Genomic DNA, 22,500 nt, shown 5'->3' with positions numbered 1-22,500 from the left:
GTCAAGGATTTGCTTTCTATTCCAGGAATCTGCTCATATACACACACATGTAAAATACCACAGTTCTATATTTCTGGGATTGTGGAACACGGCAATAATAATAATAATAATAATAATAAGGTCTTATTTACCCAGGGTAGCCTCTTCAGTGTTGCCACTGCTCTACCAGAGGGCCCTGCTATTATTATTATTACCCTAGCGTCGCCAGGTACCTATTTATACAACTGGGTCGAGAGGGACATTGTGGGTAAAAACATCTTGTCCAAGGATGTAAGCACTGGGCGGGATTCGAACTCACGGTCCTCCGTTCGGGAGTCGGAAGTCTTATCCACTATGCCACAGCGCCCCCATCCATATACACATCCAGAGAAAAATAATGTGTTTGTGAGAACAAAACCCACAAACGACACGCTTCAGATGTACAAGAGAGAAATGTGACCACTAACCTCTTTGAAAGACTGTAGTAGATTTGCCCCTGATACAGAGACAGTGATTTCTATGTGGTGCATGATGAAGAGCGCCTCGTCCTGTACTTGGTAGGGAAACGCTGACAGGTTGTCGGCGATGAACACCAGCAGGTTAAGGTCACTCTTCTGCAAGAAAGACAGTCAGGGTGGAGAACATTAGAAAGGCATTATGCTGTAGACTATTCAAGGGTGAACTATGTATTTACACAACTGCACATTATGAGTACACAGAGCCAGAGTTGCATTCAAATCTAAGTACTGCCTCTGGCACCCTTCAGGGCAGAGGCATTAAAAAGACGAGTGATCCGTATTTCACTTCTATGCTCCCTTTCGTGTGGATGCTTGCATCCGCTCGAGTACCAATTTCAGACCACTTTTGCCGCTGGTAATTCTTGCTAGAATGAATATGAGAAATGCTCCTTCACATACGCTGCAAGCAAATCATTTAATGAGTTACCCATTCTATTCAAACAGCCTGATCTGTATCATTATACAGATTGTGCTCATGATCTTGTTCACGGAGAGTAACAGTAAAATTGAAAATTTTTGCAAGCTAATGTGTGTACACATTGAAGCCTAGCCTTTGTATAGTGCTGTATGCAATTTGAAAGTGACATTACCACAGCAGGAAATAATCATCTTCTCTGTTTTGTATGTGCATCTATGTTTGCATGTGTGTGTGTGTGTGTGTGTGTAATTTTTTTGTGTGGGTGCTTTATTTTTTATGACTTTCTGCTGGACTTACCGTGTGCTCATCAAACAAATTGAGGAGGCTGATGAGGAAGCCCCTCCGCTGGGCCCGGTTGGAGCGGATCATGGAGTAGAGGTGACTACAGAGGGCGTAGTGGTGGTTGTCCCGCTCCCTCATCCCCCGGATAAAGACCTGCTCCTCTTTCAGCAGTAGCTGCAGCCTGAAAGCCATCTTGATGCCCGCCAGAGCCTTCATCTACGTTAAACCGTTGACAAGAAATGGAAGTCGTCAACTGTCAAAAATTCATCTCAACATGCACAACCATTTCTTGATCATTTCTTTTTTTCAAAACATATGCTGTCTCCCTTAGAGTGGGAGTGGGAGTGACATGACCATTCTGCTTTATTAGCCTCAAACTTGCTGCTATTGCTTACTACCAGACACACGGTGTGGGTTTGTCTTATTATTCTGCTCCATACATCTGGTTTCGAATCAAATCCACTTCAAAGTGGGGGGAAAAAAAGAGTGAAATAAATAATGCAACAATTATTTCTTTTTAGCTTCTGAGTTTAAAGCTACACAAGGATAGGCGTTACTTCCAATGATTTTATCTTTGATAGCTGCGCTTGAAAAATAATTTTTGCATGAAAATTTCCACTTTACTGGTAATTGAAAAGTCCCAATCATCCCTGACAATATAATAATAATAATAATAATGTCTTATTTATCCAGGGTAGCCTCTTCAGTGTTGCCACTGCTCTACCAGAGGGCCCTGCCATTATTATTACCCCAGCGTTGCTAGGTACCCACTTACACACCTGGGTCAAGAGGGACATAGTGGGTAACAACATCTTGTCAAAGGATATAAGCACTGGGCGGGAATCGAACTCGGGTACTCCAATTAGGAGTCGGGAGTCTTATCCACTATGCCACAGCGCCCCCACAAGACAGCCTTGATGACCATTCAATAATACATATATAAGAGTGGCTTGTTGCTGGGTTCCTGTAAAACAACCTTGCCACCATGCATCACACAATGATACCAGAGAACTTCTTGCAGGTAGGTGAATTGAAAATGGCAGCTCATTTCTACCAAGGACAAGACACCCATTAAGAAAAAATGCCATGAAATGAATTACTTATTTGATATCTCATTTTGTTTGATAGCAGGAATAAATCATACAAAGTCATAAATAAATCATGTCCATATCGACCCCCCCTTCTTCTTTTTTTTTCTCTCTCTCTTCTACTGTTACGTTATGGCATGTATTTGTACTGTATTATGAAGTGAAGTGTTATTAGCAAGCCAGCCAAAATTCAGACATCAAATCAGGAAGATTCTACAAAGCTATCCGCGAGATACTTGTGTGTTACACACATCTCATTTTGTCAGCATGTGACAAAATACAGTCAAACCTGCCTTAGGGGCCACCTGTCTAGTGGCCACCTGCCTCATACAGCCACTACAAATAATTTCCCCTCAAGAGAAAACAAATAATTCCCCCCAAGCCATGTTGAAGGCCTTGTCAGGAGCCTCCACCTGTCTATAATGGCTTTTTTTCATCTCCCTTTGGTGGCTGCAATAGACAGGTTTGACTTTAGTTACAAGGAGACATGGCAGCTCTCCTGGTTGGACTGTAGTTACAAGTTTCAGGCAGCTCTCTATGAGAGAAGGGAATGGAGTACTCACCTGAATGAAGCCAGGATACCTGCTCTCAATATCCGTCAGCTGCTGGTCTGCTTTCACCCTGATGGCTGACTCCGAGTCACTGCCCATGGCCACTAGGTACGGCACACACTGTGATCACACAAAGGAAGGTGCACCATGAACTAAATGGCTCATACACTGGAAATGTTTCTCAGCAACCAAGATGTAGGCTGTGTGAATATCTTCTGGCTTTTTTTCTTTTCTTTTTTTGTTTGTTCTTGCCATGTTCTCGGTTTTCTTTTCTCTCTCTCTCTCTATTCCCCCCCCCCCCCCCCCAGAACCTAATCTATGACAAAAGTTGCAGATGCTGTTGTACAGGACAAATATTATATGTCTATACATGTAAATACATGAGCAACTTTTAAATTGGAAACAAATACAACAATATCAACATACAGAGTGTTGGTTCTTTGTATCTCATTTCTCAACTGTTTAAAGCTCTGTGACTTACCATCACATAAATATTGCAATATGATAAGATCAAAATAATACAGATTTATATTTTACGTGAGATGTGGAAAGTTTACCTGAAAATTTTTAGTAACTTCCAATCCATGATATGCAAGTGTTAAATTCACAGCAAAGGTTTTTCAGCTGAATAATGATTTGGAACGACATAAATACTGATGAAATATAATCTGCAAGTATGATGAAGTTCTCACATAAACGACAATCAAAACACAAACAAATGTAACTCAATCAGAAGAAATGTGCAAATCTTGAGAAGCCTTCTGGGTATTAAGCTCCATCCCAAAGAGAGCGAGGGAAATGAGCTGAGAGGCATAGTCAACGGAGGGAAAAGAAGGAGCCAGCCTACCTGCACCGGATGGACGAGACCCTGGCCCAGAGTGAGGGTGATGACCTGTAGCGCCGTCATCCGCACCATGGATGACTTGTGCATCATACACTCCATGGTCTGCTTCAGGTACATCTGCATCACAGAGCTGCTCATCCTGTGAACGAGGAGGAGGGCAGGAGGAAGGTGGTAAAGCATACATTACTGAAGCTTTTTGTTATGCCTTACTCTGCCAGATAGTAGGAATCTTGATAGCTTGACCATAAGATGGATAAATTTTTTTCTTGTAAACTGCAGTTAATACTGCATTAAAGACTTCCCAACTGTCTAAAATATTACTATCATTATCATGACTGTTTTTCTTTTTTTACCAAAAAGCCCGAAGAGAGCATTATGTTTTAAGAAGAAGAAGTACTCTGCTAGAACTCTTGGAATAATGTCTTGTGTCCAGTTTACTCATCTCATTCATATATGCTTACTAAAGTCTTGCTAGTTTCTCTTCAAATATCAAACACACCACCAGATTTCTTACCCTGACTGTACATCTCCCATTTCTTTGAGGTCCTCTTCCTTTGCATGTGCCTTCCCTATACAGAAAAAGAAAGTATACATACAATGGTAAGAATTCATGGCTTGAAAAACTGATGGAGTTTTCTCAACCTGAAACATATGAAAGCAGATTGAATCAAAGAGCAATTATTCTCAAGACTCTCCACAGGAAAACAACTCAGACAGCCACTGAGCATCCAAGCAAAGGAATGGTTCTTCCTTTTGCAAAAGTCTTGAAAAGGAAATCCAATTAAAACAAACGAACAAAAAAAATCCTCAGAAGTGTTTTGACTTCAGAGACTCATCTTCCAGGGGTACAATTGCACAGAGAACACTAGTGTACAGGATTTGAAAGGTGTGCTCTTGTTTCTTTGCCTGTGTAGTAAAGGTGGCCTTGTTCTCTTCCCAGCAGATTCCAGCCAAGGAAGTAAGGACACTTGCAAATATTGGTCAGTTACACTCAAACTGATTTAATACTGAAATTCTGGATAGTCATTTACAGCCTTTACTTGTAATTAAGTGAGGAAACCCTGGCATACTTACATTCTGCATCAGCTTGCCTCATTCTCTCATCCTCTTCTACAAGGTATAAGTGGAGATTTCTCAGCACCTGCCAAAAAAGGCAAAGAAAGACAGAGAAAATAATTTCAAAAATTACTCACCAAATAAATTTGATTTGGTAATTTGAAGCACATTTCCCAAATGTCACAAAATATCAATGGGGATTTATAACAACAATCTGACTGATGCATTGTTAACCACTAATCATTTCTTCAGTAATTGAGAATAACACATTCCATACATTTTTCATGGATCTGTTTCTTTTGATCCTACTGTGACATCAACACCAAACGACAAACAAGTCCCAGTTCCTCCTGTTGTCAAGTGCAAGAAGAGTCTCTTTGTAGTAGACAAGGAATCTGAAACCAGCAGAAGATCACTTTCCACAACTTCAAAGACAGAAGAGATTCCTGTGATGTCCAGCCCTGGCCATGGATCTGTTTCTTTTGATCCTACTGTGACATCAACGCTAAACGACAAACAAGTCCCAGTTCCTCCTGTTGTCAAGTGCAAGAAGAGTCTCTTTGTAGTAGACAAGGAATCTGAAACCAGCAGAAGATCACTTTCCACAACTTCAAAGACAGATGAGATTCCTGTGATGTCCAGCCCCGTCCATGGATCTGTTCCTTTTGATCCTACTGTGACATCAACGCTAAACGACAAACAAGTCCAAGTTCCTCCCGTTGTCAAGTGCAAGAAGAGTCTCTTTGTAGTAGACAAGGAATCTGAAACCAGCAGAAGATCAGTTTCCGCAACTTCAAAGACAGATGAGATTCCTGTGATGTCCAGCCCCGTCCATAGAGCTTTTTCGTTTGATCCTACTGTGACATCAACGCTAAACGACAAACAAGTCCCAAACAAGATCTGAGGGCGCTATTTGCCCAACGTAACTAGTTGGATGCCGGAGGTAAAAAATTAGACCAAATATCAGCTCTTGGAGGACTGTTGACATCAGGAGGCAGTCTACTCTTGACCGTCTGGCGCAGCGCAACTTAGAGAATGAAGAACTAATATCGAGTTTGCTGCTGAATGGAGTCGCCAAGGATCTCAAATATTGAGGTGACTATGTTGATGATGAATACTTCTGCCTTATATGGTTTGTCAGATTCAATGTTAGGTAGACTGCAGCGAATTCAAAATTCAGCTGCAAGATTGGTTACCCGAACTCACACATATGACTCTATTTCTTCAACATTACACACGTTGCACTGGTTGTCAGTCAAAGATAGGTTAGTTTATAAGTTACTTATTCTTGCATATAAATGTCAACACCAGTTAGCTCCTCATTATTTGCAACACCTCCTCCAGGAATATCAACCTTCCAGACAACTTCGCTCAAGCACCAAACAATTGTTAAAACCGTTCAATGTAGTAACTAAGTCATTATGGTCAAAGATCTTTTCAATTTTCAATACCTCAACTTTGGAATCAGTTCCCCAGTAATACCAGAGAATGTTCCTCATTAGATCAGTTCAAGTCTTTATTGAAGTCTCATTTGTTTGTAAAGTAACTGTTATTGTTCTGTAAATTGGTTAATGATGTGTTTTAGGTTGATATATATGTAATTTTCTTCTTTAGTGTGTTCTTATACTGTCATGTATCTGTCTTTTTTCATTTCTAAAAGCACTTAGAGACTTGAATGTAATTTGCGCTGTATAAAAATAGTTTATTATCATTATTAGTCCTACATGTTGACTTTACACGTTGGCTACTTGCATCGTAACATGGACTGGCTCGTACTATACCACTTACCAGTTGATTAGCCCCACCATTCTATCGCTACGAATTGCATGTGCTCTATTCATGATGTCTAGTTCCAGCACACCACCAAGTACCAGACAAACAGCAGCCATTACGTGTCAGGTCATGAAAAGACCTACTCAATGACCTGCAAGTTGTATATTGTTTTATATTTTGCCAAATAAATGAAATGAAATGAACTCTACTTCTTACAGATATCAAGAAACCTACTAGTATTGCTTGATGGTCTCTATGACTGCAGCAGTCTGACATGAAAATGGTTAAAACAATAAAATTCATTTTATGAACAGATAAACCTGAAAGCACTGGGTAAATGTTTATGATATATAGATTCTTTATTTCTATTTTCATTTATTTATTCACTTTTTTTGTTTTCTTCGCACATTTCACTTGGTGAAGAGTCAATCTGTGGAGAAAGATTTATCTTCTAAAACATACCAAACAGAGCTGCTTGGTAGAAATGGTCGGCTCCTGCAGAGTATGCCAGTAGAGGTCCTTGACCTCCGGGGTCAGCATGAAGCTGGCGTGGCGATTGCACAGAAAGCCCAGGCCGCTCAGCGCTTTCAACTTGATGTCCTCATCATCTCGGTTGCAGAAGTAGAGCAAGACATCAAACACCCTGTCTCTCACAGGGACCTGTAGGGGGCAAGAGAAGAAAATATGATGGAATGTCAGCTTAGAATGAACTCATTGGGGTCGTTTCATTGAGAATTAAAATCAATCATAAGTTCAAATCAACTTAACTTAGGGACAATTTTGGGCATCAATCAGTCCTCAAAAGTAAGGAACTGTTTCACTAAGGCAACACCTTAGTTAAAAACATCAACAACAACCACGACGATGACGACGACGACAACGCCACCACCACCACCACCAACAACAACAACAGCAACAGCAACAGCAACAGCAGCAACAACAACACAACAACAAAAATGCACACACCTTGGGGGAGGATTTCCCATGCTTGCTACCGGCATCGAAGTCAAAGTGCTTGCAGAAGAGGCCGACGGTGAAGAGAGACCGGAGGAGGACCGGCTTGTTCTTGCTGATGGGACTGTCTGTGTGGGGGTCCTGTTCTGCCTTCATCTTAGCCAGGATTGCTGCAGGGGGGAATGGATGGGTAAAGTAAAATTTTCTTCAGAAGGTCTGGGACCATGGACTAGTAAATATCTCAAGTGTGAATACAAAAATGAAGTCACACTGAAAGCAATCAGAGCTCGAATATGCCAACTCATTATCTCACATGACCAGCTGGGAACTTTTCCATCAAACATACCCCTAAAAGAAAATCCTGACAGTAACTTCTGTGCTGAATCTCTATATTTGACAACTATGACAACCTATTAACAACTACATTCTTATACTAATCAAAATACTCAATACACTAAAGGAATCAATTAACAATATTCATTGACAATGGGGAAGCTGCTAAACTTGAAGCTTAATGAAATTGGACAAATGGCAGTAAACTTTGCAAAAGTAGGGATCTGTCTAAATCTCTTGTACTTCATCATTTCACCAAAATAAGAACATAAAGCTGTGCATTTTCCCCCCTACAAAGACTGGACTATTTACGTACAATGAGAACAGCTGCCGAGTGTGAAATTGTGAGGATCCATTTTCCAGTACAGCTTACATTCTTTTTTAGCTGTCACAATCCCTTGCATTTTGAAGTAACATGATAGCAATGATGTACTTTCAAAAAGAAAAAAAATAATGTATTTGCTGAATACTCTCCCACCTTAGCATATATCAAATTATTCTCATGCAGAAAAGCAGTGGAGCTAATAAAAAATTTTATCTGCTACTCACAAAAGTACTTCTGAAAGCAATCTCTGACTAGTCTGTAGTTGTGCGTGACCTTGTTGACAATGGCCCCTAGACAGCTCACACAACTTTGAAGCACCTGATAAGAAAAGGTCATTACAAGAACACAAATACTGATGATTATTACATGGGCATGGCAGTCAAACTATTCTTTCACCTATGAAATACAAACACATGATGGCAGAGTGACATGAGAAAGTGATTACAAATCTTGGAAGTATAAATAATTGCTTGTGGCAACTGGTTACTATTATTTTCATAAATATAACTTCAGCATGGCAAATATGCATTATAAAGCTTTCCTCATTACCTCAGCCTTTTTCTATAACATCACTCCTCACTTGGTTACAAGAGCTTGTCAGACCTTTAGGTTCACATTTTCATATTCATTTCTATCATGTCTTGAGAATTGCATTGAGACAAGTTGTGTCAAATCAAGTAAAAAGTAATATCCAGTCAAATAGAGTCAAATCATCCTTAGTCAAGACCAGTGAAGTTGTGTCAGCTCATGTCAAGTCATGTCAAGTCCTCTCAAATGAAATCAAGGATGTTTGACTTTGCTGCCTCACCATCTGCCCGTGTTTGAGGATGAGCCTCATCATATCTTCCTCCAGGCTGGCCAGAAAGACCTCACTGGGGTGATCCATCAAGGGTACCGTCATCTCTAAGATCCTGGCCACATTGTAAATCACCATGTAGTCGCCTTGGGTCTGCCGCATTGATGATAGAGGGAATTGGTGTCAGTGATGGTGGTAATGATAAAAGACACCTTCATTTACTTCTGAGTCTTACACACAGAAATTAGGTATACTGCAGTATGCTGTTGACAACAGTATGATATTAATGTGGTATTAGAATTACTGTGGTATGATATTTAGTGCTCCAATTCTTTGAAACAAGCTCCTCTCTTAGATTCAAGATGCTCAAAGTGTAGACAATTTAAAATCAATGCTCAAATCTTACTTATTCAATCAATCACAATTTGTTCTCTGTGTTATACACACATCACAATGTTTGAGATTCTATTCAACTTTTCAGTTTATAATCATTTCTTGCATTTCAATTCAATTGTTCAGTTTTGCATCAATGTGCTTAGAAATGCCAGTATCAATTGGCATATAAATTTATTTGATAGTTAATGAAATAAGATAGTAGACATTACATGAATCATTTTGATACCACTAAGTTGCATTTGCAATAATTAGACTGACTGGTACATGAGTTGATGAGCAAGGCGTAGTAGAGTACTCACTGCACATTTGGTGCTGAGGTAGGGTTGGAGGGTGGTGGCATGGGCCACCATCAGCATGGGCTTGACCTTGCTGAAGAGATAGAGGGTCTGGAGGCAGGAGACAAGCCGCTTGCTGTTGGCCTTGCCCTCCTCGGAGCCATCGGCGGCGCTCTTCTCCAGCCTCAGTACATGCTCCACCAGGCAGTCCGTCACCTGGACACACGCCTTCTGCACTGGCTTGTAGGCCGCCGACTCCTCCCCCTTTAGCAGCTGCACACGGGTTAGGAGAGAACAGGTTGGACATGGCATTATAGCTGATTTCACTTGTTCAAATAATGGATTCTTGTGTTGGGTTGTTTTTTTATTGCAACTGACTGACAAACTGCCATAAATAAACACTGATTAATTAGTATTTTTTAAGGCAGCTATGATAGAAAAATCATGGGCATACATACTCTAGTTGAACTTGAACCAGAGACCTCCTGATTGCAAGACATGCATCATATCCACTTGACTACAGAGCTTCAGCCCGATAGCCAGTGATAATTTAATCCCTTACAGCAGCGGGTACAACATTTATTCAAATCAATGATTCTTACGTGGAGTTGTTTTTATTGCGATTGATTGATAAATTGTGCTGCGTACACATAAATTTGTCATGACTACTACAAAAAAACACTGAACTATTGAGGTTTTTTTGTTTAATGTAGGGTAATTTGTCATGAGTCGATTTCACTGATTCCATGTTGCATTCAGGAAGAATTCTGCCCTCCCCCTCTCTACGACTTATGGTCATTAGGATGCATCAACAAAGTTGAATTCAGTTACCCTAACATCTCAGGCTGTCACTGTGAGGTTTGTCTTCAATTTGAAGGCAATCAGCCACTGGTAATTCTGACACGATTACTACAAAGCTTACCTTCCTCAAGTACTCCACCTTACCAAGGAAATCTCTACATCACAGAAATGACATAGACTTTATCTCTGACAAAAATGTACTTTCTTTATTTAATCTTACATATCAACATACTCTATTATTGAAGTAAATACTCACATTGGTAAGAAGCTGTTCCAGCCAGTCATAGCCTGTGTCTTTGCTTGCTGTTACCACTTCAATGATGTTTAGTGCCCTCTTCAGGAGGAGATTGGTGTTGTTCGTTGGCAGCGGGGTAAACCACATTTTCTGAAAGGTTTCATTCACTAGTTTCTGTATTGAAAGAGAAAGGAACACAGTCCAAAGTTTTGAGGATTGACCAAGCTTTGAGGGGTGAAAAATATGGGAATGGGTTTCAAGTGTTTCAAAAAAAGAATCAACCGTACTACTCAATATTTGACAATCTAGCGATGTGCTTTTAATACTTTTATGTCTCATTGGATACAAATGTCATTATTCTACTCAAATCACATTAAGAGACGTACTCAAGTTATCTCCTGGAGTCAATGGGAAACAGTGCTGAGCATGATGAGGTAAACTCTGTGAGGAAATAGAATCTACAAGTAACCGAGAAGTTACTGTACATAACTACAGATAATAGTACATACAAAAGAAGCAGTATAACTGAAGTTCTAGAAATGATTTTGTACATTTCAGGGTAAATTGTCTGGCATATAGGTAAGTACAGCTTGTATATAACCCTCTTTTTTCCTCAGTAAAAGGCACCAAGGATGAGTGTTGTACATCTGCCTTCAAGAAATGTTGACATACATCACATAAAATACATCCAGGTATCCAAGTCGACACTGAGGAAATGTAAAGCCCCTTAGTGGAATGCTTTTTACCTTGATTCCTTCCTCATCGTTGACTCGCCTGATGATCTTCACGCAGATTTCAGGAATCTTGGAGAACTCGGGTTGATCGATGCAAATATCCCTGAGAGTCTTGATCACCCGTTTCCGCACGCTGATTCCCGTGTCCTGAAGGAAGGCAAGCACCACCAGAAAATCAAATATAGCAATAACATCAGACTGAACATTACGTTTGCAGATAATGCCAGATATGTACAAGTACAAGAAATCTTTATTTTTTTCACAAATGAAGGGGTTCTAAGCTGTAATAAAATAGAATCCTACTTGAAAAACGTCAGCAATGGACTTCAGAAAGTTTTATTTTCAAAAGCATGTGAAAGAGGGGCCCTCTGTCTAGAAGGGTAAAAACAAAACAAAACAACAACCCTACACATATCTCACTACTGCAGGAGGCTATGTACATGTTTAATATTGGACCAACGACTTGTAAAACAGAAATGGCAGTAGCATCAAAACCACTTTCAAGGATAACTTCCTTTTCTGGCATGAGGTATACAATACTAACAAACTCTCTATTTCTGTAAAGGGACCATGTGACAGCAGACTCCTACTCACCAGTATTCTCTCGATGAGCATGTCATAGTACTGATCTGTGAGCTCTGGCTGCATCAAGACAAATCTTCCCACCAGCTCCACCGCTGCCTCCCTCACACTAGTCGACTGGTCCATGAAACGACAGTGCACTGTCTTCTGAACATCACTCTGTGTTAGAAACAAAGAACAAAAATGCAATGTCAACACAAAGAGAGCACTACTTTGATGATAACACTGTATACACTACCATTAACTACTTTTTGAAATCATAAACATGTAAACGATTCTCTGGACATTGATCAAGTGAGAGATGTTAAAAATGCTTCACATATTGACTTTGGAGAATTGCTGGAAACAGAAAGAAGCTGTAACAAAAGGAAAGAAAATGCCAAATAACTAGAAACTCCCAAATAAGGAAATGGGCAAGGCATTTTCACATACAACATATTACACTAACAGTCCCCGATTGTGTTGGGACCCATTCTAATTAAGTGATCTCTGAAATGAAAAGCAAAGACATACACTTTCTGCATTAATCATCACTCAAAGGATACAACTATCGGCTAAAATGAGAAATGGTGCATGACAAACTTACCCTTGCAAGTACATTTGGATCTGCTGCGACAACTTGTGACAGGCACTTCATAGCTCTCGTTCTTACTGCTACGGCAGTTTCATTCAAAACCCTTAGTATCTGAAAATGAAGACATGAATTGGAATTAAAATGTCATTTCCATGAATACTACGCAACGTGATGAAATAGCATCATCCTAAGCTAAGCCAATTACATAACTGAATAATAATGATAAAAAAAATGAACTACTTTTGGCAAAATGTGGGGTAAAACAATCGATTTAACAGATTGGAACAGTGCAATGAACCAAGACATCTCAGATAAGTCTTCCAATTGAAGACATTCCACCTCCCATCTACAATAGTTTGCCACATTTTCACATCACACATTTGTTTCACTGCTATCACTGCTGCATTGGGGATTGACCTTCAACCTAGGAAGAGTGAATCCAGTGGGCCTTGAATCTGAAATCTATACTTGCATATGGTGGCACAGCCACCACACCCTACTCTGGTTGTTGAATACTCAAGGAAAACATTTACACAAATTCATATATCCACTCTTGCAGGTATTCAGATGTTTAAATGTCCCCACACGTAAAATCTATAGAGCAATAATGTATTCCTTTCCTGTATTTCACAGTGGTCAAGTTGCTTTGATGGTAAATACAACTTCATTTTGCTCTGAACAAATACATTTACAACCTTGCCACTGAAGTCGCAGAAGAGCAAGAAAGACTGACTGAGAATCACGTACCTGTGTAAGGTAGATATCGAAGCTCTGGGAGAAAGGTCTTCTTGATGCTAGATACCTAACAACAAAGGCAGCACTCTCATACGTCATGATGTTCTTGCCTTTCCTGTAGGAGGAAAGAGGAAGCAGGCAAAAAGTGAGAAGTTAAACTTATGCACTACAGTAAATATGCATAATGTCTTCCTGATAGAAATCACGCTCCTCTTTAAGATTTTAGATTTACGATCAAGAGATCATTGAACAATGCTTCACAAGGATGCTCCAATATCATTACAATAGTGAACGAAATTATTTTAATCTTTCGACAGATTTAATCTTTCTCCTGTGGTACATCATATTCAAGCAGAAAGCAATTATGAGATAAATTCATATACATATGGTTAGCAACTACAATTTTCCACAATGAGGGCATCCAAAAGCACAGAACCAAATAACAGGTAATCTGCAATACAAAGGTGTTGTTTATTTGTGGTTTTTATTTCATTCATGGATACATAAGCAGACAGAAATGGGGACTACAAATTCTCATGGGTATCTATCAAATAAATTTTTTATTATCTTGTTTAATCTTCAGAAGTTAGTACCTTTCCATAAATAGGTCTGACAGATAAGAAGGTATTCCAATCTGCAAACATGCACAAACAAGACAGATGGTACACATGGGAAAGTGCATTCTCAGACTCACCGTATAGCACCTGCTGGTCTTCTCACCCTGACCGTCTTGAGGAGGAAACCTTTCCTCCTCTCTGCCGCCCGGAGGATCTCCGCCGTCTTGGCATCCGTGTCCTTCTCCTTCTCCTCTTCCTCCTCCTCGCTGTCGTCTTCCTCTTCGCTGTCCTCGTCGTCGCTGTCCTTCTTGGTCGTCTTCTTCTTGGACTGTGGGGCCTTCATCACCTGCTCCACCTCGGCATTGGTGTCCCGATACCACTGGGCCAGGAAGAACTGCCTTGCAAACTGAATGGTAGTCAAAGAGAGACAGGTGAATGAAACGCAAAGTGGCACACACACACACACACATGGAGTCAGTTCAAGGGGTGTGAGAGATAAATTATATACATCATGATTGGGCCCCGTTTCATCAAAAGATAAAATCAATTTTAAATTTCCTTACCACACAGATTGCCAAAGACTTACAGTTGAAATCAACTTTATAATCAATTTTAACTCTTCATAAAACAGGGCCCAGGTCTATCTTACAGCACATGGGCAACAAGTAGTGACGAAAAATGATATACAATTGTCTCAAATCCTCTAATACTAATATTTTCAAATCCTCTAAAAATCCATCACAGTGTTTACCTCATTATAGGCATCAAGCATTTTATTCTGGAGTTCTCACAGGAAAGAGAAATGCATTGAATTCAGAACATAATTACTGCAGGGACTTGGTGTAATAGAAAGCATTAAGTAAGGAGTCACCTTAATGCCACAGCTTAACTCATTCAATACCTCACATATTCTGATGTACTAACAATTCTATATTGGACACCACAATGCTACTTATGGGCTGACCGACAAAACTTCCTGCAGCTGATATAAATCATACGCTCATATGAGAAACCTATAATCACTACCTTTTGATTTATTCCTTGTTTATAAAAGAACATGGGGGGGGGGGGGGGCACTTGGCAGAGTGGATTAAAAAACCAGAAATCACATATATTCACTGTTAACTGGGATCGCCCACGACTTACCAGGATAGCTGGGTCATTGCGACTGTTGTAGCTCAGATAATCAACCATGGCTTGTTGTAGATTCATGACATAGTCCAGACTGTTGCAAGGCTTCCCATCACCAACAGGTGAATCCCGCCCACCTCTCATCTGCATCAAAATAAATATAACATACATACAACTTACATCTCTCATTGTACGTTTTGCATTATCCCTCGTTTTAATAGAGAACCTGAGGATCAAGGTAAATTTTCTCTACACACACTGATCTTGTGATGATTGCACAGGTTGACTACATCACTCAGTTTGTAGTCACTCTCAAGATTTCTCACAGCTCAGAGCTCTTCCATAAACCATAATTTTTGTACCAGATTTTCAGAATGATGCAATACAACAGATATATCACCAATGCAGTGATAGCTGACATAAAAGAACAGAGTACCTGGCTGTAGCAAGTGCATACAGAACTGGCATTCCATAAAGTGCACTGTAACATGACACCTGGTTTTAAGTGCTAATCCATTGAAAACTTGTCTGAGCCGTTTCTAGCTTTACTGAAAGATGTACGTGACAAAAATCAGATTATTATCATTTCTGTTAACCGTGCATATAAAGCAAATGTTTATGAACCCTTTGTGTGCTTTGCATGGCAACTGGCACAGGAAACCCCATAGCCTTCACACACCGTCCCAAAGTCCCTGGCACGAAAAGGGTGAAGCCACGGAATAAGACTGGTGCCTCACCTCTCTGACAATGGTGTTAAGTCTCTCCTCATCCATGACACTAGAGATGGCGTCTTTCCTCAGTCTGCTGGCCACCTGGCCAAGGTACTCCAGAGAGGACACCCTCATGGACATCTCATTCTGGCGATTGCTGAATTGATGCATCTATACAACACACGATCAAACAACAGATTGTTTTCTTACATGAACTGGATACATTGATACATCACAGGAACGATAATGGCCACGCCTGAAGAAAATTCATCTGTTAGCAAACTACATTTTCTTTTTCATAAAGAGCAAATAAAATAACAAACAAAACTATAGAACTTTGAGTGAAATGAAGCACAAGGAAACAAAGCCATATGGTTACATGTGAAAACTTTTTTAGGGATGACAATTGGTTAACTTAAGTTATACTAATTTATTGACCATTTCTTTAAAAGCAAAACTCAATTTCTCAGAATGCCCGATCATTCACATAATTATGGATGAGATACATTACAGCTTAGTACACACAGATTGGGATTCAGAACAGGAAGAATTGCAGGAAATACAAGCACTTGAATACATTTCCCCTTCAGCAACACCAGATTATACTTCATGGCAGAGCAGGAAACTGATGAAGAGATCTACTAACCAGCAACCTTCCCAGGAGGCTGAGCAAGAGTTCTGCAGCAGGCCATTCTGGTTTGTTGACAGCAGACAGTAAGTCCTGCACAAAGTTCTCAAAGAGGGGTCTGTAGTCCTCCTCGTCTTTGCTCACACACCTGGAGACACACAAGTAAAGAATCAAATATAAGTTGTTAATCCGTCCAGCTATCGCTTTGTATATCCAGTTCTTTACAGATCAACATATCAAAAGACACAGAGAGATGAGAGAGGGAGAAAAAGAGAGGCAGTTAAGAAGGATATATGCACAAACACTTATACGTGAAGAGTGCAGAAGTGTGTCAGGTACTGTAACATGATACTCTTCACAGCAATCTTTTCAGACATGTGCATTTCAGTTCCAAGCTATGGTCAAATAATATAGCAAATTCAAAATCCACTTTAATTAACTGATGAAACAAACTGTTCTCGAACAATTTACTTTTGACAGACAAAAAATAATAGTTCGATATCTTTATTGCTCCCATGAAAGTCCAATGAGATTTGTTGGGATTTTCTTTGTTACAAAAGGCTAAATCCAGTATCATAGAAATTCCTTTTGCTCAAATCACACAATGCAGAGTGAACATCCTATTCCATCCTAATAGTTATTTGTTACTGTGCATTATCTGATAGTTTCAATGAAGAGAGGAGCATAAAGAACTAAATAATGTTTTACTTACTTCTTTAGAAACACCGAAAGAAAGTTCTGCCCTGTTCTCACCGCTGTCTCATACGCATTGACGATTAGCACACCTTTGTCTGTTTGCTGTTGAGGCAATGAAATGAAGAACAATAAATGATAAGGAATGAGGGGACTTAAAATCTGAGTCACAACAATATTTACAGCATATTAATGCAAGTCAACTTTCACAGGTAGGAGTCCTACAGTATCAAAGACAACATGGTCTTATACAAGCTTTCACAAAGCAAGCAATTTTCTTCCTATCATCAAGAACATGCTTACATGTGTATGAAATCATTCATGAATTCAAGCATCATCACCGTATGACTTCCACAGCCACTTCAACTTTTCTAACAGGAGGTAGTTTACAATGACTTTGCGGCACTAAACTTTGACCAACATTTACTAGATTTTGCTCAAAATCATACTGATGTGCTCATTCAATTTCACTAATTTCATATAAAATGACAATCCCCGTGACCCAGCATTGCCATGATCTGAATTCTGCTTTAATCCTACAATGACTCCCACCAATCCTTTGAAATATATACTTAAATACACACATATCTATCTCACTTAATTTCAAAGGGCAATTTACACAACAATCACAGAAAAATATGTACATACAAACAGTAATCCAATGAAAATATGTCAAAAACACTCGGGCCAGAATTCATTTTAGCCTTTTGCCTTTGGACTGCCTCGGGTAAAAAGCTTAGTAAGGTAACTTCAAACTTCCTAAAAACATGAATACTGAATTGAGAGCCTACTTTTGAATCATCATCCACATCGTCGTACTCCTCCTTCCCTCTGTCTCCATCATCGCCGGGGAGCACGACCACGCCCTGGATGAGTTGTAAGACGAGCGCGGTCACCATCTGAATGTTTGTCTTGTTGTTCAACCTGGGTGGGGAACAAACGAAGAAAGACCACTGAAAGAAAAGCTCTTCATTCAAAATTCACTGATTTACCAACTCTGTTTGAGTACAGCAAATCTTCTGATGCTAATCTCCATGGGTTTCATGAAAGTGTTAGGACTTTTTGCTCATAAGAATCATTTATGAGAGACTTCATGAGATAGATTTGAATGTCTGATATAGCTACATATGAGCGACATTAGCAATTTTGAGATTGATGTTAAGACTTTTATGTAATGACTTCATGAAACTGACCCCTGACCATATACCTAAAGAGGCCATGATGAATAAATTCAATAAAGAGATTGTGTGCAACAACTCACCTTCTTTCACATTTACTTTTAGTTTACACAATCACTTGCCCAAAGCTGCACAAATGTAGAGTAAATTAGCAAAACAGAACATACCTTCCTGACTGAGCAAGATTTACACCAATACAGCTAATCACTAGAATAATTGTGTTCATGATTCTGGTCAATGTTTTCTTGTAGTCACCTACCTGAAATTTCTGAGATTCTTTTTACTCGATGGAAGTCTGGCAAGAGATGCAAAAATGTCTTCAAGAATGAGTTGTCTGTGCTTCTCATATCGGGAGAAAACCTGCAAGAAAAAGAAACAGAAACGAGTGAACTGACAATGCACTTTTCAAAGAAATGCACAGCATAAGTGAAAAAAAAAATAGAACAAAAAATCAATTTATGCATATCATGACTTGTGATAATATGAAAAGAGTGTAATAACAGTCAATCCATCACATGTCGTACATATCTCAATTCTCAAATCAGCAATCAGTTGAATATCAAAGAGTAACAGGAAATGGTGCAGTCACACAAACATTTTCTGACAAATTAACATCTTACAGAAATAACTTTTCTTCACTCTAAACAACACAAGGTAAGACTACATACTAAGGCAACATACTACAAATGAAAAATGTAGCACAGTTTACTTACAGCAGCAATCAATTTCAGAGCATTCAGTTGAAGTTCACTGACGTTCTCCACAAAGAAAGGTGCAGTACCCATGGATGAAATCTGTAAAGGGAAAGTAATTGTTTTCTCTCATGAAATAGCACTGATATGAGGCATTAGCACTGGACTATCATGAAGCAGGGTCGTAAAAACCATTATTCCAGTGAGGACACAAAACATACAAAGGTCGACAAGGCCACTTTATCTTTATTACAGCTCTGCACAGAAATTGAACTAGACCTTCATATAAATCTTTTTTAGCAAGACATTTGCCAGTATATGCTAATGCATAACTTCATTTGCCTAGCCTTTATACTCTTTTTTTTTCTCACTTCCATCATGTGATCCTGTTATTGTTTCTTAATCTATTTCTTTCTCGGCTACCTTCTTTCCCCCTCCTCTCATTTTTCTCTTCTCCTTCTCCATCTTGCATGACACATGGCTGCATCAAAACAACTCTTTGAAATCTACAAATTAACATAATTCTGTCATCTACAGTAATGATCTGGCATTACCAAAACAATTTTTTTCAGTGTTTTTTCACATCTGTTCATCCCTTTATCTAACTTACTTAGTATTTACAAGTTTTAGTCAAACTCAAATACAGCACATTTGACCTTAAGAGACATAAAGGATTGTGTATGAATTGATTTCTTTGTAAATGCAATATGGCAAATATTCCAACTCTTCTCTTTTCAATTACTTTCAATTTTTAACTGGTAAGAAAAGTAATAACAAGCAAGGATCACAATCAAGTCAAAAATGTCAGGCTGATTGCTTACCAAGAGGACTGTTGAATCTGTCAGCATCTGAATGTCAAGGAGTTGGGCAAGATTCGAGACAAGTTCACAGAGCTTGTTGTACAGGGTGAGTATGGACTTCTCCTTGACCCCACCAGCTCGGGCACGCTTCAGCTTGGTGTGCGTCGCAATCGCATCTGCATTGAGGGAAAAAAAAAAACATTCACAAGCTTATTTCACATGCACTCTACAACCCATCATGTTTACATTTATTTTCTTGTGAGATGCACCTGTTTTATTCCAGAGAGTGAACTTATTGCATGCTCCTAGGCTGTGATTTCACAAAATACTATTTCTTTGTGGAAAGTTTACAGGAGAATGCACTGCACAGCTGCTACCAAATACTTTGTACAGGGCTTTTACAAAGCAATCCATATAATCCATGTGGCCCCATCAACAAAATGATGCCTCCCGCAATACAAATCATGGTAAAGGCAAACAGAAATTGTTACCACAAGAACACAAATGAATTAAGTCATTAATGATTGCGAGAATATCAAACCCAATAATATGCTTCCATTTCTAACTCTAAAATGAATGCAAAGAAGCGGGCTAGAGATAATCATGCATTATCACACATTAGGCAACAAAATATGGCATGTTTTGAATGAAACAAATAAAAAGATATTCTTGTTTTTGTCAACAAACCTACCCTTCTGTTTGGGGTTGACTCTGTACACAGGGTCAAACTCGGGGTAGATGGTGTTTGTGAGTTGGAACTTGGCCAGCTGCGACACCCTGTCGATGACGTCTTCGATGAAGACTTCCTTCGGCATGTCCTCCGATGTCATGATGTACAGGGCAGCTAGGGACGCATCCACTGACCTTGTGACCCGCTCTATGGTCAGCTCACGCCAGAGACGCTGCTCTCTGGGGTTCTCCTCATCCTAATGACAGGTTGGCAAGAAATGGTAGCAGAAACCATGACAGCCATGTTAAAGATACATGACAATCGCCCAAATACAACATCTATTATCGTACTTTTAATACACTCGGTTGTACAAAATGTCAGTTGTCACATTTCCTAATATGCACAATATATGGTATTGCATTGACATCACAAGACATTCAACTGCCTATGAAAACACTTTGTTTGGCTATCTAGTGAACGAGCTCTATCTATTTTCACTGTATGTCATTACAAATACAATTGAGGTGACTCGTACTAACCTGATCATTTGGATTCAGCTTTGTTCCATCTCTGATGTTCCTTTCCAAAATGTTGAGCAATCTCACCAGTCTATCCACTTTAATCTAGGGGAGAGTTAGACAAAACACAGAAAATCAAACAGATCCCAACAGACAAAACAAAGATAATCAAACAGATCCTGACAAAAACATCTTGAAGCCACAACATAGCCTCAGTATGGTACTTATTGTACCGTCCTATTTATTTTGTTGATATCCCCCCCCCCCATTGGTCAATAGTGGAAATCATCCAATATTAAAGAAAACAAGTGATATCTCCTATGTTGTCAACAGGACTGCCCACATTTAAGCATCAGTATCAGGGAGAATCTCACATGCTATCAGGGAGATACTTGTATGTTGCATGCATCTCAATTGGCAATATTGATTCCCAAATTACGGCAGCTTTTCTATATTTGTGGGAGGATGTGAAAGACATTTAACGTATACGCTGAATATTTCACGAGGTTTTTATTTTCGCGAATTTTGCGAGTCAGCTGCAATTTGCAAAATTAAAGATACACAAAAATATTGACTCTGATCCCGATATGAATGGGATGTACACGTATACACTTCTCCGTTCAGTAAAGGACTCCACGATTGTGAATTTAACCACTTGCGAAATCACCGGGAAGTCTCTATTCGCGAAAATTCAGACTCGCCAAATATATGGCGTACACAGTAATCTTTCCGGAAGCCTCCTGCAGAGTTGGAAAGACTTGACAAACTTGCATTCAAGCTCACCTGGTTCATGACACCCATGGATTTCAATTTGGCTGCTTCACCGACGATGTCTCCCAAGAGAGGTTTGGTGATGAGAGAGTCCGGGGCATACTCCTCCTCCTCATCCCCTGGATACAAGAAAAAACAGACACACGACACAAAACACATGACTAGTGTAAGATAAGAGAAGTCACATGGATCTACAAGTGAATTTCTTTTGTAATATGCTCACTTTATTTGCACATGATTTCTATTCCCCATACTCGCTCCCTTTTTCTTTGCTTATCAATCTGTTTTTCTGTGTGTCTCCAGTTCCACTGATTCCCAACATGACCAGTTCCTATTTCCCTATGTTGGCTTTCAGTCCATTCCATATCTACTTATTTCTTATCGTATCTCTATGCCCTGAGAAAATTGTTAGTCATGCTATGCTGTACCCATTTCAGGTAAAAACCTCTCATATCTTGTATTACATACATGGAAATAGCAGCAGTTGACCTTTTTTGTGAGAAAGGGAAAGCCAACATAAAGACACAGACACACATATACATGAACCTACACACACTCAATGACAAACTTGCATTAAAAATTTTTAGCATACACAACATACCTGTGTCAACAGCCACATCCATGTCTTCTGAATTCTCAAAGACTGTATCCATGGCAGTGTTGAATCTCTTGAATGTTGCCGACTCCATCAATTCTATACGAGGAAAAGACCACATCAATGAAAGGAGATGACTGCTGGGTCCCTTATCTTTATTTATTACAAATTGCGAAACAGAATGAACAGAACACATACACAACTTTGTCCTAATTAAAATACAGTTGAACCTCTTGTTTCCGGACAAGTCGGGACCGGGGCTCATCCGGATAAGGGATTTGGCCGGATACGGGAGACTCAATGCTTTA

At 39.5% G+C, this 22,500-nt stretch overlaps 1 protein-coding gene across 1 annotated transcript in view; it reads right to left on the bottom strand.

Annotated features, from left to right (window-relative positions):
- LOC139742272 (nipped-B-like protein A) overlaps window positions 1–22,500 on the bottom strand; it is a 39,019-nt gene that overhangs the window by 4,620 nt on the left and 11,899 nt on the right. The window contains exons 11-39 of the mRNA XM_071652851.1: window positions 22,199–22,291; window positions 21,610–21,716; window positions 20,848–20,931; window positions 20,330–20,564; window positions 19,660–19,814; window positions 18,860–18,940; window positions 18,406–18,506; window positions 17,760–17,892; window positions 16,988–17,073; window positions 16,294–16,423; window positions 15,675–15,818; window positions 14,953–15,081; window positions 13,944–14,212; window positions 13,262–13,364; window positions 12,527–12,625; window positions 11,953–12,099; window positions 11,371–11,505; window positions 10,646–10,798; window positions 9,613–9,861; window positions 8,930–9,070; window positions 8,346–8,439; window positions 7,476–7,633; window positions 6,972–7,169; window positions 4,755–4,821; window positions 4,195–4,249; window positions 3,684–3,819; window positions 2,849–2,956; window positions 1,213–1,413; window positions 447–593 (exon numbers count right to left, since the gene is read on the bottom strand). Of these exons, the coding sequence (XP_071508952.1) occupies window positions 447–593; window positions 1,213–1,413; window positions 2,849–2,956; window positions 3,684–3,819; window positions 4,195–4,249; window positions 4,755–4,821; window positions 6,972–7,169; window positions 7,476–7,633; window positions 8,346–8,439; window positions 8,930–9,070; window positions 9,613–9,861; window positions 10,646–10,798; window positions 11,371–11,505; window positions 11,953–12,099; window positions 12,527–12,625; window positions 13,262–13,364; window positions 13,944–14,212; window positions 14,953–15,081; window positions 15,675–15,818; window positions 16,294–16,423; window positions 16,988–17,073; window positions 17,760–17,892; window positions 18,406–18,506; window positions 18,860–18,940; window positions 19,660–19,814; window positions 20,330–20,564; window positions 20,848–20,931; window positions 21,610–21,716; window positions 22,199–22,291 (3,938 nt within the window). The remainder of the gene's footprint in view (window positions 1–446; window positions 594–1,212; window positions 1,414–2,848; window positions 2,957–3,683; window positions 3,820–4,194; window positions 4,250–4,754; window positions 4,822–6,971; window positions 7,170–7,475; window positions 7,634–8,345; window positions 8,440–8,929; window positions 9,071–9,612; window positions 9,862–10,645; window positions 10,799–11,370; window positions 11,506–11,952; window positions 12,100–12,526; window positions 12,626–13,261; window positions 13,365–13,943; window positions 14,213–14,952; window positions 15,082–15,674; window positions 15,819–16,293; window positions 16,424–16,987; window positions 17,074–17,759; window positions 17,893–18,405; window positions 18,507–18,859; window positions 18,941–19,659; window positions 19,815–20,329; window positions 20,565–20,847; window positions 20,932–21,609; window positions 21,717–22,198; window positions 22,292–22,500) is intronic.

This window comes from Diadema antillarum, unplaced genomic scaffold (assembly GCF_040938485.1).
Source record: "Diadema antillarum isolate AM-2024a unplaced genomic scaffold, OU_Dant_1.0 seq00000993_RagTag, whole genome shotgun sequence".
Taxonomy (NCBI): domain Eukaryota; kingdom Metazoa; phylum Echinodermata; class Echinoidea; order Diadematoida; family Diadematidae; genus Diadema; species Diadema antillarum.
Note: the sequence above shows the minus strand (reverse complement) of the source record. Positions and strands in the feature narration are given on the sequence as shown.